At 49.6% G+C, this 13855-nt stretch overlaps 1 protein-coding gene across 1 annotated transcript; it reads left to right on the top strand.

Moving 5' to 3' along the window:
- The first annotated feature begins 1349 nt into the window (after window positions 1-1349).
- On the top strand, window positions 1350-7715 carry CSUI_005911 (uncharacterized protein). The gene is made up of 7 exons (XM_068066077.1): window positions 1350-2554; window positions 3345-3546; window positions 4201-4374; window positions 4786-4905; window positions 5168-5271; window positions 6140-6258; window positions 6810-7715. The coding sequence occupies exons 1-7, from the start codon at window positions 2420-2422 to the stop codon at window positions 6940-6942; spliced, it is 987 nt and encodes a 328-aa protein (XP_067921952.1). The 5' UTR covers window positions 1350-2419; the 3' UTR covers window positions 6943-7715.
- The last annotated feature ends 6140 nt before the right edge of the window (window positions 7716-13855 follow it).

Below are 13855 nucleotides of genomic sequence, written 5' to 3'. Positions count from 1 at the left end.
CAGTTGGCAGGTCATTCCGCCAAGAAACAACACTGCTACAACCCGGCACGATTGGGAAGTACTGTGGGAAATTTCCGAGTAGTGTCGCCAACTGCAGGAAGCCTGCTGCTCCACTTTTTCCGAGGCGTGTGAACTCGCATGCTCAAACTGAATATGCGATTGTGTGCCTTAGTGTATCCCTACCCCTACCTTGCTTGCCCCATTCATAGCTGTAGCTACCTCAAAAAGTCTTACATGCAGGAGCGTGAGTACAAAGAGCCTCGTCTTCAGGCAACTAGAGAGAGGCAAAGATTAATGCTGATGAAAAGTCCAAACAGCTCACTTCTTTTTAAGGCCTGGAAAAGCAATTTCGGGAAACTAAGAAAAGTGAAAAGCAAAAAAAAACCCTCCCTCTTGGTTCTATAGTTGGATTTTTATCACTGACAGTGTGAGGGCTCTTGCTGCAGGTAGTGAACTATTGTACGTGGACGTTACACGTTCTCCGGATCTGCGCAACCAAGAAGCCGCTTGCGCTTGCAGTACTTATACGCCAAACTGTATTCATTATGTACGGAAGACTTGCTACAATTTGGTATTGTGTATCTGGTTACTAGGACCGTTTAGATGTAAAATAGAAGATATGTAGTACAGGCATCCAGAACATACAGATCACAGCTAGCCTGTATCCTTTCTTCTGTCCTTACACGAAGCGCGTGTATCTGTAGCTGTATGCATTTACGTAGCAACATACAGGACATGTGGTTAGGCACGTACTTGGGTACATTTCAAGTTCTATCTGCCAACTGTTTAAGTGTAGACTCTTATCGTACTACCTGTTGCTATAAGGGTAAGCAATCTACACATGTTTTGTGTGAGTGTTTACAGTGTAGCAGCGGACACTCATTTCACATCTATCCAAAATACGAAGTCAGCTGGTCCCTTCCAACAGAATGACCTGCTCGCCCTCACTTCTCACAGCAACCGGAGATCCCTGCCGCAAACGGAGAGCCCGTCAAGACAGTCTCCAAAGAGAAGAAAAGTCGCCTTACCGGGAACTTCGGGGAAGCCTAGCTACAACCAGATTGCGATCAGGAAAAAACAAAGCAAAAAAGAGGGACTGTTCCCTTCTGGCTGTTGTTACCCTCTGTACCATTACCTGATCCAGAAACTGTCTCCATTGTTTGTATTACTCCAGTTCTCTGTTGCATCCCTACACAGAACTGTCTTGTTTGCCGCATGCATGCATGCATGCTAAAAAAAAAGGGACAGCCACAGTGTATGTGCATCTTGAGCGAACACACGGAAGAAAAAAAAGGAAGAAATGAGAGAAAAGAAGGGAACAGAACACAGCTATCCTCTCTTATGTTTTTATTCACTTTTTCTATGTAGACTACTTTCTTTGTGGCCGTACAAAGAGATCTGTACTTTCCTTCCTCTGACAGAACTCGTTCTGCTTCTCGCAGGCATCTACCTTACCGTGTTCTATCAGATTGTGCTACTTCGTTATGCGCTTACACCACTCGCTTCCTTGCTGACTTTTTTTTGACAGTCTCCTACATGAGCTAGCTTAGCCGTCCAAACTTTTCTGTCGTGAGGAAGAGCGCAGCGATGAAAAGGCTTCAGCACTACTAAACGCGTACTGCATTTGGCACGTGCCTTCAGTAACTCTGGCCGGAAAGAAACGGGCAACGCGTGACAAAAAAAAGGCTTGTTTCTATCACCACTCTTGCCCCTTCTTTTGCAGTCAAGCTAGGCTTTTCTCAGATACCTGAAGTACAGTTTCGCAGTGTGTACTAAATGTTACTCTCACCTACACACTCAAGGAAGGGGTCGGGTGTACATACACCCCAAGTATACTAATCATATCTAGTGTATAGACACTTCGGCTCGTCCGTGCCTCTTCAAAAAAATGAATGAGTACAGATTTTCGGTCTATCTACATGAGCGTATTCCCTTTTTCTGTCGAGGCTTGCCGAAGAGAATTTCTTCAAACCCTTGACAGATGCGCTTTCCGTCTTTCCATCCACCATGGACTCATTTTGCTTTGCTTTTCTTCCCCTCGTGAACTTCTCGCCGGTTTTCTCCGCCTGTTGAGAAGTTCTTCTTTCGTATTGTATGTCTATTTTTCTCGCGTATGTGTATATACATGTATGTGCATACATATATCCACATGTATGATTAGGAAGCTTATCATTCCTTTGTGGTCTGCAGCTAACCCAGTCTCTCGAAGAGAGCTTTTTCCGAGGCACCCTAGCCTTCCTTCCCTACGTGAGGTGATTCCCAAGTTTTTTCCTGTCCAGTTTGGCTTTATCATTCGCTACAGAAAGATCATCTGCCTGGGGAAATGTCCGCGGGTCCTCGCCAACCTCTTCCCTCTCTCTCCTTCTTTGTGTATATACATTCATATGAAGTCAAGATATTTCTTTACTGAGTCTGGAGGATGTTTTTCCTGTCGGCTATTCTGAGGGGTGGGGGTCCCGGAAGAGCTCTCTGCACTCCGACGTTTCATGGACTTTCCGATGGGCCTTATAGAAGAATACGTTTCTCTCTCAAACCTATCCGACATGATTACCATGTACGTCTTTCAAAGTCTCTTCTTTCTGTCTCATATGGTTGTTCTATTCGTCCGCACTCTCATATGTACAGATACAGGTATACACTCGTATGAATGTAGACATATATTCACGTACCCATGGATCTGTACGTAGGCGGGGTACATGTATATATTGAATATATGCTCATATCCATATACACGTGCTGAATGGTAATAGTTTTGGGTGTAGTTTGACGGCACGATGAACCGTAGTGTAATCAGATATCTCTTCCGGAGCTGTGGTGGGCTACACCTGCGCTCTTCTCTCTTACGCACCTCTACTTCCGAAGTATTACACGTCTTCTTACTTAGATTCACCGACGTCTACACTACGCTAGGAATCTCTGTACTCTGTGCACAGAAAGTCATCTACAACCCCGTACATGTCTACATCTATCTTTGTCGATGGTCACGAACCGAATCTTTGTCAGATTCATTTCCTTGTTCCATGTTCATATAAGACATACAAATATAACGGGGACACAGGCAACGCACCTGTTAGCAGGAGGTTTCTATCACTTCTAGGTCGTATGCTTTCTTTTCTCCGTAATCTACATGTATACACTTCTATATCTATGTAGAGACATATATGATATGTATGTGTACAGGTACACGTATGCAGCCTTGTGTAGAGGTCCATATCTTCTTAAGTCCGGGTCAGATGCTGTTTGTACACCTAGAGTTCAGTAAGCCTTTATTTGACGTCCGAGTGTGTGGTTCTACGTGTGTCTTTTTCCTCTCTTCTCGTTCTCTTGGACTTCTTTTCTTATAGAATGTGCTTATATTCGGAGACGTGAGGAAGCTAGGAGAGACAGCAGATGAGTTACTACAACAAGAGAAGAAGGGAAATACCAACAAGTCAAGAGCCTTCTGGGAAATCTTTAGTAAACGAGTGAAAGCTTCAGCTCATCTGCTTCCTCCGCGTATAGCAGCGAAAATTGCAAAATCTTTCGATGTGCATAATCAAGACACAGGTCGGTCTTTGTCCCCTTTTTCATTTTTCATTCCTTTCTCTTTTTAGTTCCTCTTCTTCTCGTTCTTCCTCTTTTTGTAGCTTTCTCTCTTTCTTCTTCCTTCTTTACTTGCTTTGGCTTTGCATCCCTGCGGCGTCCTCTCCTTTAATTCATGGGTAGAAGACAGTAGATACCTGACGACCTTTGTAGCGGAAGTCCAAGGTTCTAGACTCTAGGGGAAGAAAAGAAGAAAGAGAACAAGGAGACCCTCAGAGACAGACTGAGTTCTTTCCTCTTGTTTTCCTTGTCCGTGGCTTTTGAAACGTGTGTGTGCCTCAGGTACAGAAAAGAATCTGCTACGGAATTCGATCCTTGGTGGTTTGTCTACAGTACATATGCATACATATATATATATATGTATATATATATGTATACATATCTTCAAACATCATTCGTACATTAAGACATGTTTCTAGTCATATCTGTGTATGACTTAGTCGTCTCGTGTCCTGCGGGCGCCCTGTCTTTTGTTAAGGAGTTATAAAGAGCCTTACAAGAGTCTAGCCAGCTATGTTTCTGTATATGACGCGAAGTTGGAAGTCTAGCAGTGTTCATTCCTTCTTTACATAAAGAGACATCTATGGATATATGCATGTGTGTGTCTTTCTTGTGTAGGTCTTTTCGTAGTATTGGCCTTAGCTTTGTCTGGGAGTATGCTCAAGAAAGCAGATGGGTTTTCTCTCTTAACCCTGACTGAGATTCTATCTCGCCGTCTAAAGAAGTTCACTCAAGATCCTCTCTTCAAGTCCATTGCCAATCATCTCCCTAATGTCACCTATCAACTTACAGGTACCCAGAACATGCGCGCGTGTCCTAGACCTTCTCTCATGGTATACCGTGGTATATCCACACATACATATACAGTTATATATAGATAGATATAGGTATAGATCAACACGGTACAGTCTGGCCGTGCAGACATACAGATATACAGGTGGAAACCTTAAAAATATGTGGTTGGTATGCTTGTGTGTCTTTTTCTGCGCTCTTGTCTATCCATGTGTTCTCTGTTTGGACTGTAAATGTCTCTTTATATGCGGCAAAGCCATCACTAACCCGGGAGGTATCTATACCGGTGATTCATAACTTTCCATACATTGTAGTTTATGGTTTGTCCCTCCAAGAGTCCCGAAGACTCTCTTCTTCCGAGCAAAGCTTTTTTCTTCTCTTTTCTTCCTTCCCCGTGGTTTCTCCCTTCAGCCCAACAACTCCTGACATTCCTGGAATCGTTTCACGCGGCTGGTCATATGGCTGATGTGTATACATGTAAAAGAATTGCAAGGAAAGTTCACGCATGTACAGGGGAGCTTGATCATGAAGGTACGTTTTCGAGAGAGAACACGAAGGAGAAGGAGTGAGAGAACTGATATCGTCTTGGTGCTTTCCGGTTTCTTTCTTGGGGTCTTCTTTTCCCGAGATTTCTTATTTCTTCTTTCTCTTTGTTTGTTAGCAAGGAAGAATCATCGCATGAGCAGATACGGTTCTCTAGCTTCTTTTGATAAGCGTAGAAATGCTGTTTTTCATGGAAGAGGAGGAATGCCTGTGACGGACTGAGTTCATGGTATTGCGTGTCTCTGTATAGAAATTGCGAGAGCTTCAGTTGCCTTTGCTGCTCATGGGTACCGAGACCCTTCAATTTACGAGGCTCTTGGTGATCGGGCTATTGAGATCAAAGATACATTCAGTGTAAGTCGCAGTGCTAAGTGAAGTTTTCTCTAGAGCAGGTTGTAAGGCTTTCTCATCAAAGGCTTTTCTCCCTCCAAGTTTTGGTATGTTCATGGAGAAAGAGAAAAACAGCAAGATATAGCAAGATAGATTGATGTGGATTTGGATACTTGGGACAGGTGGACAGTAAAGCGGAGTGGAAGTAATAGCGTGTGCACTAGGAGTGCTTCAAATGATTCCATTCAACCGAACTCTATAGAGGGGCATATTGCACACGTGTGGGGAAAGGGTCACTATGTGGTCAGCGTACATACAAAGGAATCCCAAGACTGAGTAAGAGGTCACCCGTATGAACGCACAGGTTGCCCTGTGTACACGTTGGATTCTCTCCGAGTTCTATGCTGCCCGGGGCACGCACATGCGCTCTCTTCACTGAATGTTCCGCCGTAGACGTTGCAGGGGTAAGGAGAAAAGGAACAGAGGCGTTTGCGTATTCAGGGTTTGTGATGGATGGTGCTGTGGACGAGTGAGTGAATAGGGAGTATCCCACGTAAAGGGCTGTTCCGGGAATTGAACCCGGGACCTCTCGCACCCNNATACCACTAGACTAAACAGCCGTGAGGGTGAGAGCAGGTAGCGTAGCTTGGTCCGATCACGCGCATAGGTGATGTTTTTGTTTACATCAACAAGCCTAGTGATGAAGAACAGCCTCAGGCAGTGTCTTCTTCATTCATACGCTGCCTAAAATAACAGAGGTTTAATCCTGCGGGCCGCACCCGTACCGGGAAAGATCCGCAGGGCAGTTGAAGACAAGAGGTCTGTTACTCGAACTGATGTGAGAGCATCCTAACTCGCCTGCATGTCACGCTTTTTCGTGTCCTGTTTGTAGACAAGGTCCTTATACCGTCTCTTCAGTGGTTTCCATCAAAGCGCCGTCGTATGTGATCAGCTTCTAGAGTCGTTCTCCAAACCTCTGATAGCGGCTAAGGAGACACAGGCTTTTACCAGGTAAGCGGGCCTGCCCCGCGAGTCGTTTCTGTATGATATGCGGAGGCTTTATCCCAGGGTCCAAACTGACGTAGAAGTGCGTAGGGCGTGCGTGACTTGATGGAAGTAAAGTCAAGGCGCCGGAAGACTGGGGGCTGATAGCTGCGACACCTTCTCTGCACACATCAGTCAGGGTGCGCGGCCCCAGGCAATGGTGTCGTTTAGTGATTTCCCGAGGGGCAGTGTTACAGTGCGATTGAAAGGTCCAACTACGGACGTTGAAAAGTGGTTCGTGACGACAGGAAGGTCTGCATTGGGCACGGGACACTTGTAAATAACCAGGCTTTTCAACTTTGTTCAGCGTGTTGTGATAGTGCAGCAAGAGAACCGAGTACGTGTGCCAGCGATGGCTACTTACATCTCGACGGCGTCTGCAGACTCACTTGATCATTTAGCTATTGGTAAAGGTTGCAGGAGGCAGTTAGTGTGCTATGCTTTGGAGTGTCCCGTTGAATGAGTGAAGTGTACAAGACGATGGATGAGATTTTCACTGGTGTGCTTTTGCCATTCAGCAAAGAGTTCAGAGTCATCAGCCAGGTGATTGCGGATGCTGATGCACCACTGAGAGAACTTCGCCGGGCTTACGGTGTAACAGAGGCAGAATCAGACTCTTTTGGTGACGCCGATGAGATCAGGCAACACTAGTTGACTAATAGAAGCTGCTCGCAGAGCCTGTAACGGAAAGGCGTGGTCCTGTTACTCAGACGTCGGGATTTATGCCAAGAGAGAGCCTTTTCATGCTTTTTGAGGTGACTGGCTCCATGGTCATCAGTCTTCGTTGTACAGCTTTTGTTTAAACTGACAGTTAATCTGGTTCCATCGTTTGCCAGAGCAAGACTCCTCCAGTTTGTTCCATACAGTCCAGCTATATAGCCAGCTGTCCGTTCTTTTTGTTGGTGAAGGTTCCTTTCTCAATGTGTAGGAAGGTTCCTTCGCACACGTTGAGGCAATAGAACAGGGGAGTATTAGTCTGCCGAGTTACAAGGCATACTGCTCACACCGGGTGTCCCACAACAACGGGGGGAGGCAAGGCACTACGAAAACTGAGTACGGGAACGTTCTCCTCTTTCAGTTTCGGCGTGACCGGCTCTCTGAAAGCTCTCCTCCGGCCACAGCGAGCCATGCCAGAGGGCGGTTAGGGCCTTGACCCCTCTAGCCCCAGGCTTGCACCGTGCGACCGGAGCCACTCCAACAATAAACCCTCGCACTCGATGCGACCCTGTGACGCGGAGTGATGTACCGAGGGTGTTTTTTTGTTTCGGAAAGGTTTCTATGGCTTCCGCCTGTGCATTAAGTTCGGGCCTCGTGTGCGACACGCGCGTGTCTTTCTTCATCAGCCCGTGGCTTGCGGCTGAGGGGCTGCCCAACTCATGAGGACTTTCGTGTGTCCTGCCGGAGTTTCGTCGGATTCGCCCTTTTTCGATGCAGCTTCTCCTGTAAGCCGGGCCTGCTGCTCCACAGGTGACGACCGATGAACGGAGGACAATTGGGTCGACGTCTCAGCCGGGGCTACGGCAAGGATACGAAGTGTTTCACCGTACCCCATAGGAGCCTCGCCTTCGAATGCGCCTGCACAGAGAGAAAAGACGCTCTTGAGTTGGTGGCGCACCCTTCGGGGGCTTCCTTTGTCAGTGTACTTGCGTAGTAGGCGACAGCAAGCGACGGTCTGACGGGGAATCATGACACTTCCCCGTGACGCAGGCGTCAGCGCGCCCCCAGTCACTTCCCCTCGCCCGAAAAGCGCTTCCCCAGGAGCGTAGCTTCCGTCCGCCCCTTGGCTACGTCAGACGGCGCTGCCTGCACTTCTTACTAACAGGTCGACCAAGGCGATGTCTTTCTCCGAAACTGGGCGGTCAGGTACGTTCGGCTAGTAACCGAGACGGAAGAAACAGTTAACACGCGGGCCCCAGGCCTCCGGAAATTTGTTTTGCTTCGACTGGCGCTACAGGTGCTGTCGGGGTTTCTCCGGTTTCGTCGCAGCCGGGCAACCAACTGCTAAGACGCGTCACCGAGAGGGGAAGAGAAGCTGCAGATGTTCCCATGCTGACTGCACCGAGCAGCACGGGAAGCTGTAAGGAGGCAGCACTCACTGACTGGCCAGAGCAGCATGTGCAGCGGCCCAAGAAGCAGGCACTCGCTGACTGCGTGGGTAGCCGTAAGGAGTGGCATTCACAAGGCGGCATGAGTAGCTGTAAGAAGCAGGCACCCACTAACCGTAGAAGGTAGTATGGGTTGCCGAAAGCGTGCCCGACAGACCGCCTACGGCGGCGGCGGTCGGAGAATTGAAACCGTGACCCTGGCAGCACGAGACGTTGCCCAGCTACAAGGGGAGAAAATATCATATCCCAGGTGGTGACCCCGCAAGAAGTTTCTGGCGGAGTCGTGCACACGGGCGAACGTGTAATGGAATGATCAAGTGGAGGACCGCGTGGTGCTGTGCTGCCCTACGGGGCAGACGCTGCGATGTCGGAGGGTAGAACGTCGAGCCGGTGGGACGGACTAACTTTGCTCTTTTGCAAAGTGATCTCGAGCCACGCCGAGCCCCCCGGCGGATGACAGAGCTAGCCACTGATCTTAGCCATCGCGCCTCCGAGACATTAACAAATATGAGTGTCAGACGTGGGGTCACATCGGGCGCCGGAGGCAGACAAAAAACCCATAGAGAAGCGGCGTGGGTCTAGCAAAATCAGAAAGACATCAGTGGCTGCGCGCAGCGAAGAGGAGTTCCGTTCCGGGTAGTGCTATAATACCAGAACCCAGACTGCAATATCTGCCTGGGCACAACGGAAAATAGCCGAAGGCACAAGTTTTCGGGAAAAAAAGGTTGGCTCGAAGAAATCTGAAACGGAGATCTGCTCCAGCTGGCGTCCGGTCTCGCTGGAGTACAGGCAAATTACTATCATCACCTATGCACTTTTTCAGTTTGCAGACGAAATGTTTCAGAATATCGCACGGAATAAACCGACACGCGCTGTAAACACTGAACGAGCTGAGAAAGCCGAACCGACCTTGACTCGCGGTGACGAAAGCGGCAGCCTCAGGGCCTCTTTTCAGGCGGGGCCGCCAGGCTTGACACGGTATCCAACAGGAACTCACAATAGGCACTTTGAGTCAGATCAGCTGTGCGCGCTCTCTAAGGCAAGTTGTCTCTCATGATCAGAACCTAAAGGACGGTGAACATTGTCCATAACGCTACCACGCGTGAACCGTGGCCATGCAAGCACAGATGACACCGACGTTGTATGTGGTTGCTTCGGACAGCCAGTCAAGAACAACTACAAGCTGACACTCTTGGCGAGAGGCACGGAACACCATGTGACGGGACAACACACACAACGGAAAACAGAGAGCCTCGCCAGAACCATTCTTTTTCACGTGACATAGTCAAAAATTTGCGGGTCACGGAGTACTCGGCGCCGGGGTCCCTCGCATTCCTGTTCTCGGCTTTGAGGCTGCACGTCACGAACCATAAGGACAGGCCCACTACAGCCAGCCCGAGCACGGATCTCCTCCACCTCGGCAGCGTTCAACGACACAGAGCAGCAGGGTGATGCTGACCTGTTATTTGAGCAGGGCGTTGGCGTCCTTCTTCTTCTACCGTGCCCGGGTTGGCTCCGACCCCTTTCTCCTCCGCCGCGCTGCGGTGATGCTCCCGACAAAGAAGGCGAACTGGGGCCTTGGGGCAGGCGGGGCGACCCTTGATAAGTGTGATGGGCTGGAGGGTAGGGAGATGGCCACGCGCGAGGACTAGCAATGCAGGTGTCATCATGTCTCAGGGCTGCCGCGTCCTCACAATGCAATCCCCTGTAGCAACGATCGTGTAAAGACCTTAGGTAACATAGAAGGTCCGACGACCAGAGTGACCAGGCATGACTGTGATCTCGGACCTGCTGCAAGTGATCTGCTAGCGACTCGGCATGCAGTAGCATATGCTCGAGTTGTGGGAAGTCTACATCTGTGTAAGTTTCCAGTTTATATTCGGCCTCACGAATGCGAGCTTCATAGAGAGCCCGCATCTGTTCGTATTCTCTGTGCGCGGCTGAGAGTTGCAAATACAGCGTGGATGTCTCCGACTGTGCGCGGCTGAGCTGCAAGGCGAGGTTTTTACACTTTTCGTACGCAGCACTGGCCTCTTCAGAGCAGGCGTGACAGCCGTGAGGTCTGCAGCAACCATCGTCGCAGATACCCGGGTGTACTGAACAGCATGGGTAGTGATGGTGATGATGAAGGAGTTCTGGAAGTAACCCTCCCGCACAAGAAGGGATAGGCGGAGCAAGTTTACTGTGAGTATGACAGTGTATCATCGACATATGACAGTCCCGTGGCGGACTTTTCAGAGGTGTGCACGCGGCACCGTGGGGTCCTCCTGGACCACCGAAGATGGGATTTTTTTTTGAGTTTAAGGAAGGAGGAGGAATAGGGGAACGAGCTGGGCGGGTTTCATCTAACGTTGTCGGCGACGATTTCGTCGATCGAGGAGGAAGATGTGGCGGTCGGGAGGCGAACTGACAGGTCGCTGTTGGTAATGACACGGAGTTTTCAAGGCTGTCTATTGCCGCGACTGTCTTCTCAAGATGTGCTTTGAGCTCGTTGTGTCTGAGCTTGAACTTTGAATCGGCTACCGCTTCGAGGAGGTGCAAGTTAAGCTGTTTTATGGCTCGGATGTCGTCTGCTGACACCATGCCACTTCGCAGAAAGCCAAGCTGTTCTTTGTACAAGGAGCCTGCATTTTTACTGGAGCTTCGAGGGCACCTAGAGGGCGACCGGCTCCTTCCGGGGATATGGTCCCCTGGAGGGGGAGGCAAGTATGGGCGCATCGTGAGGTTTTTGCCAACAAAACGGTTCTGCGCAACATAGTGTTGAAAAAGATCCCGGCGGTGTGCTGAATGAGACGAGTGGAAAGTAATGCCAATGACCTGTCACGCAACTACACGGACACGGGCCTTCCGCGGTCTTCACCATGAGCCCGCGTGTGCCTCCGGGGGGTGACGGAGTTCTCCCAGCACTACCGAAAACTCGCAGACGTGAGCAGAAGGAGCACTGCAAGCCACAGGAACTGGCGTGTAGCTCAAGGAACAGCAAGCAGCTGGAGACATCACGTGAACGTTGAAAGCCGAGGCTGTTCACATATCTCGACAGACTTCCGTGTAACGGTCAAGCTCGGTTCCCCAACGTGTTAGCTGAGTCGAATTGACGCTAAGTACCGTCGGACAGCATCTCAGCTAATCCTGCAGCTTCGCTCCCCTGAAGGAGTATTGGTTGACATTAATGAACAGATCACGGCACGGGAGGAACAAATTTCCCCCCACGCTCGCCGCGGACAGCCGCGCGTGTGTCCTTGCTTTCCTTTAAGGAGCCGGGCACACTTCATTTTCAGGAAGGACGCTCCCGAACAGAGTCCATAGACACCGCTCCGCGCCGTAAGCTTTGTTAGCGCTTACGCGTAAGTGCTAAGATGGGGAGGTTCAAGAGTACAACGTAACAAAGCCCCGATGCGAGCTTCTGGTGTGCGTAGCTCGAAGTGTGTATGGCGGGGCCCCGACCACTGGGCTGCCGAGTCCCATGCATGCAGCCAGCAACGACGTCTCCATTAGCAAAAAAAAAAGCATCTTCACTCGCTACAGAGTTCTTATCCGCCGCTTGATTCACTCGTGCTGGTATGCTCAGTGGGCCACCCTCACAAAAATTACAAAGGTAACCCCACCGTAAGCTGACGGGCCATGAAGATATACAGAGAAGCAGACGGTGTTGATGCACCGGCCCCCCTGACTATCAGGTCAACCATGGTCGACAAACTGAATGCCAGCAGCCTCGCTTTGATGCAGAAGTTCCCCCAGTTTTATACTGACGAACATAGGTAGGAGGCATTCACTCAAGGGAGCTATCCTTCATGTTCTTTGGGAGCACGGTAAAGGGCGTCTGTAGAAGGGCCGGCCCACGCTTCAGAGCACAAGCAAACGGTGAAGAAGCCCCTCAAACAGAACTCACTTCCATGCTATGAGATCTCACAAGCCTGGATGTGGAGAGCTGTTTGCAGTGCTCTTGAGCCTTGGCCGCGATCTGTGCTAGATATCAGGTGGCGACTGTCATCAGAAACGCGTACCATGACGGTCCGGTGATCGCAATGACCTTACGGGATTCCAGTGTGTTGCCTGGAGTCCTTCAGAAGATGCGATGCTTCACTAAGCAGAGAAAGCCGTGACCTTAGATAAAAAAACAGGCTCAGTATCCTGGAAAGATGCGATCTTTTTTCAAACGCGCTACTCAAGGCCGACGCAGCCGTCTGTACACAATGAACACGCCAGCTGCTGTCTGGTTCAAACTTCGCTAGAAGTTAAAAATTATAGGAGCCGTGAAAGATCTCTCATGTATCCTCCTCCCACGCATTTGAAATCCAGCCGGACTACCGCCACTTCTATCACTCCTCAGACAGAGAACGCTTTCTCTCCGCTTCCGTTTGTTAGGATCAAGCAACTGCAGATCTATGCAGCAAGAAAGACGCTTGAAGGCGAGCTAGATGCCAAGGCTAAGAAGGGAGGCAAGGGGAGAAAAAACAATGGTAAAAGTGGGGCATTCGTTCAAGTGCCACAGTTTTTGTTTAGTACGGATGGAGCTCCTCATAGCAAATTCCTTGTTCAACAACACATCCAGACAGCTGAGATACCAGACACGAAGAAAAACGGCAAGAAAAAAAAGTGAAAAGCGGATTCTTCCGTGTATATCCGTTGAGAGCCAGCGCAGAGCCGGACAATCAGTCGGCTGTCAGCTACGACTGTTTTTCCAGGGGAGGCTAGCTGAATGGCAGAATCCCAGGTAGTACTTGCACAACTAGCTTCTATCGCCAGAGTGTTGCCGAATGACGGCTCAAAAATCAAAAAGCATCAGAAAATTCTATCGCAATGCCTCCGAAGTGTACTGAACAAAGTAGATCGACGAGTGAGTGTATCGTTCGCTACATAGGTTAGCTACGAGACGTCACATATGGAAAAGAAACTGCCATGCCAACTTCCTGCTGGTTGAGCGGTTGAGTTGCAATTGCAAATCAATGTGGGCGGGGATGAATGTGGGCGGGGATGAGGAAATGGTACCTTTCAACAGTTCGGTCATGTTTCCGACAGATCAACTCGTTTCCGGGGCAAAAGTCCGTGTTTTGTTTTGTGTAAAACTCGTGGCGTTTCTCGATGAAGCGTCAGCTTTGTCGCCGATGCCGTGGAACATACGCTCCGGTCTTTACCCTGTTCTCCCGAGGCATCCCACGTCGACAGTCTTGCTGACTGAGTGTCCCTCATGCCTACCTTTGCACGGGCAGTCTACAGTCGGAGTGCTGTGCCCGCAAACATAGTTCAATTTCCTTCGTATAGATCGAGCTGTAAATCCTCACATTTGGTAGCACGATACATTGACCGGCTGGGTCTTGGCCGGAGCCTCCAACGAAATCTTTTTGGCTGGACCTGATAGCGCACGAACAGCGGCCAATCTAGCACTCCGCACTCCGTCGCGTAAGTGGCAACTGCTTAGCAGGCTTGAAGACAAGTGCACCTCTGGGCAACTAAGCTGT

This window comes from Cystoisospora suis (genome assembly GCF_002600585.1).
Source record: "Cystoisospora suis strain Wien I chromosome Unknown contig_2926, whole genome shotgun sequence".
Lineage (NCBI taxonomy): Eukaryota > Apicomplexa > Conoidasida > Eucoccidiorida > Sarcocystidae > Cystoisospora > Cystoisospora suis.
The sequence above is the reverse complement of the archived record's forward strand: the minus strand, read 5'-3'. Positions and strand labels throughout refer to the sequence as shown.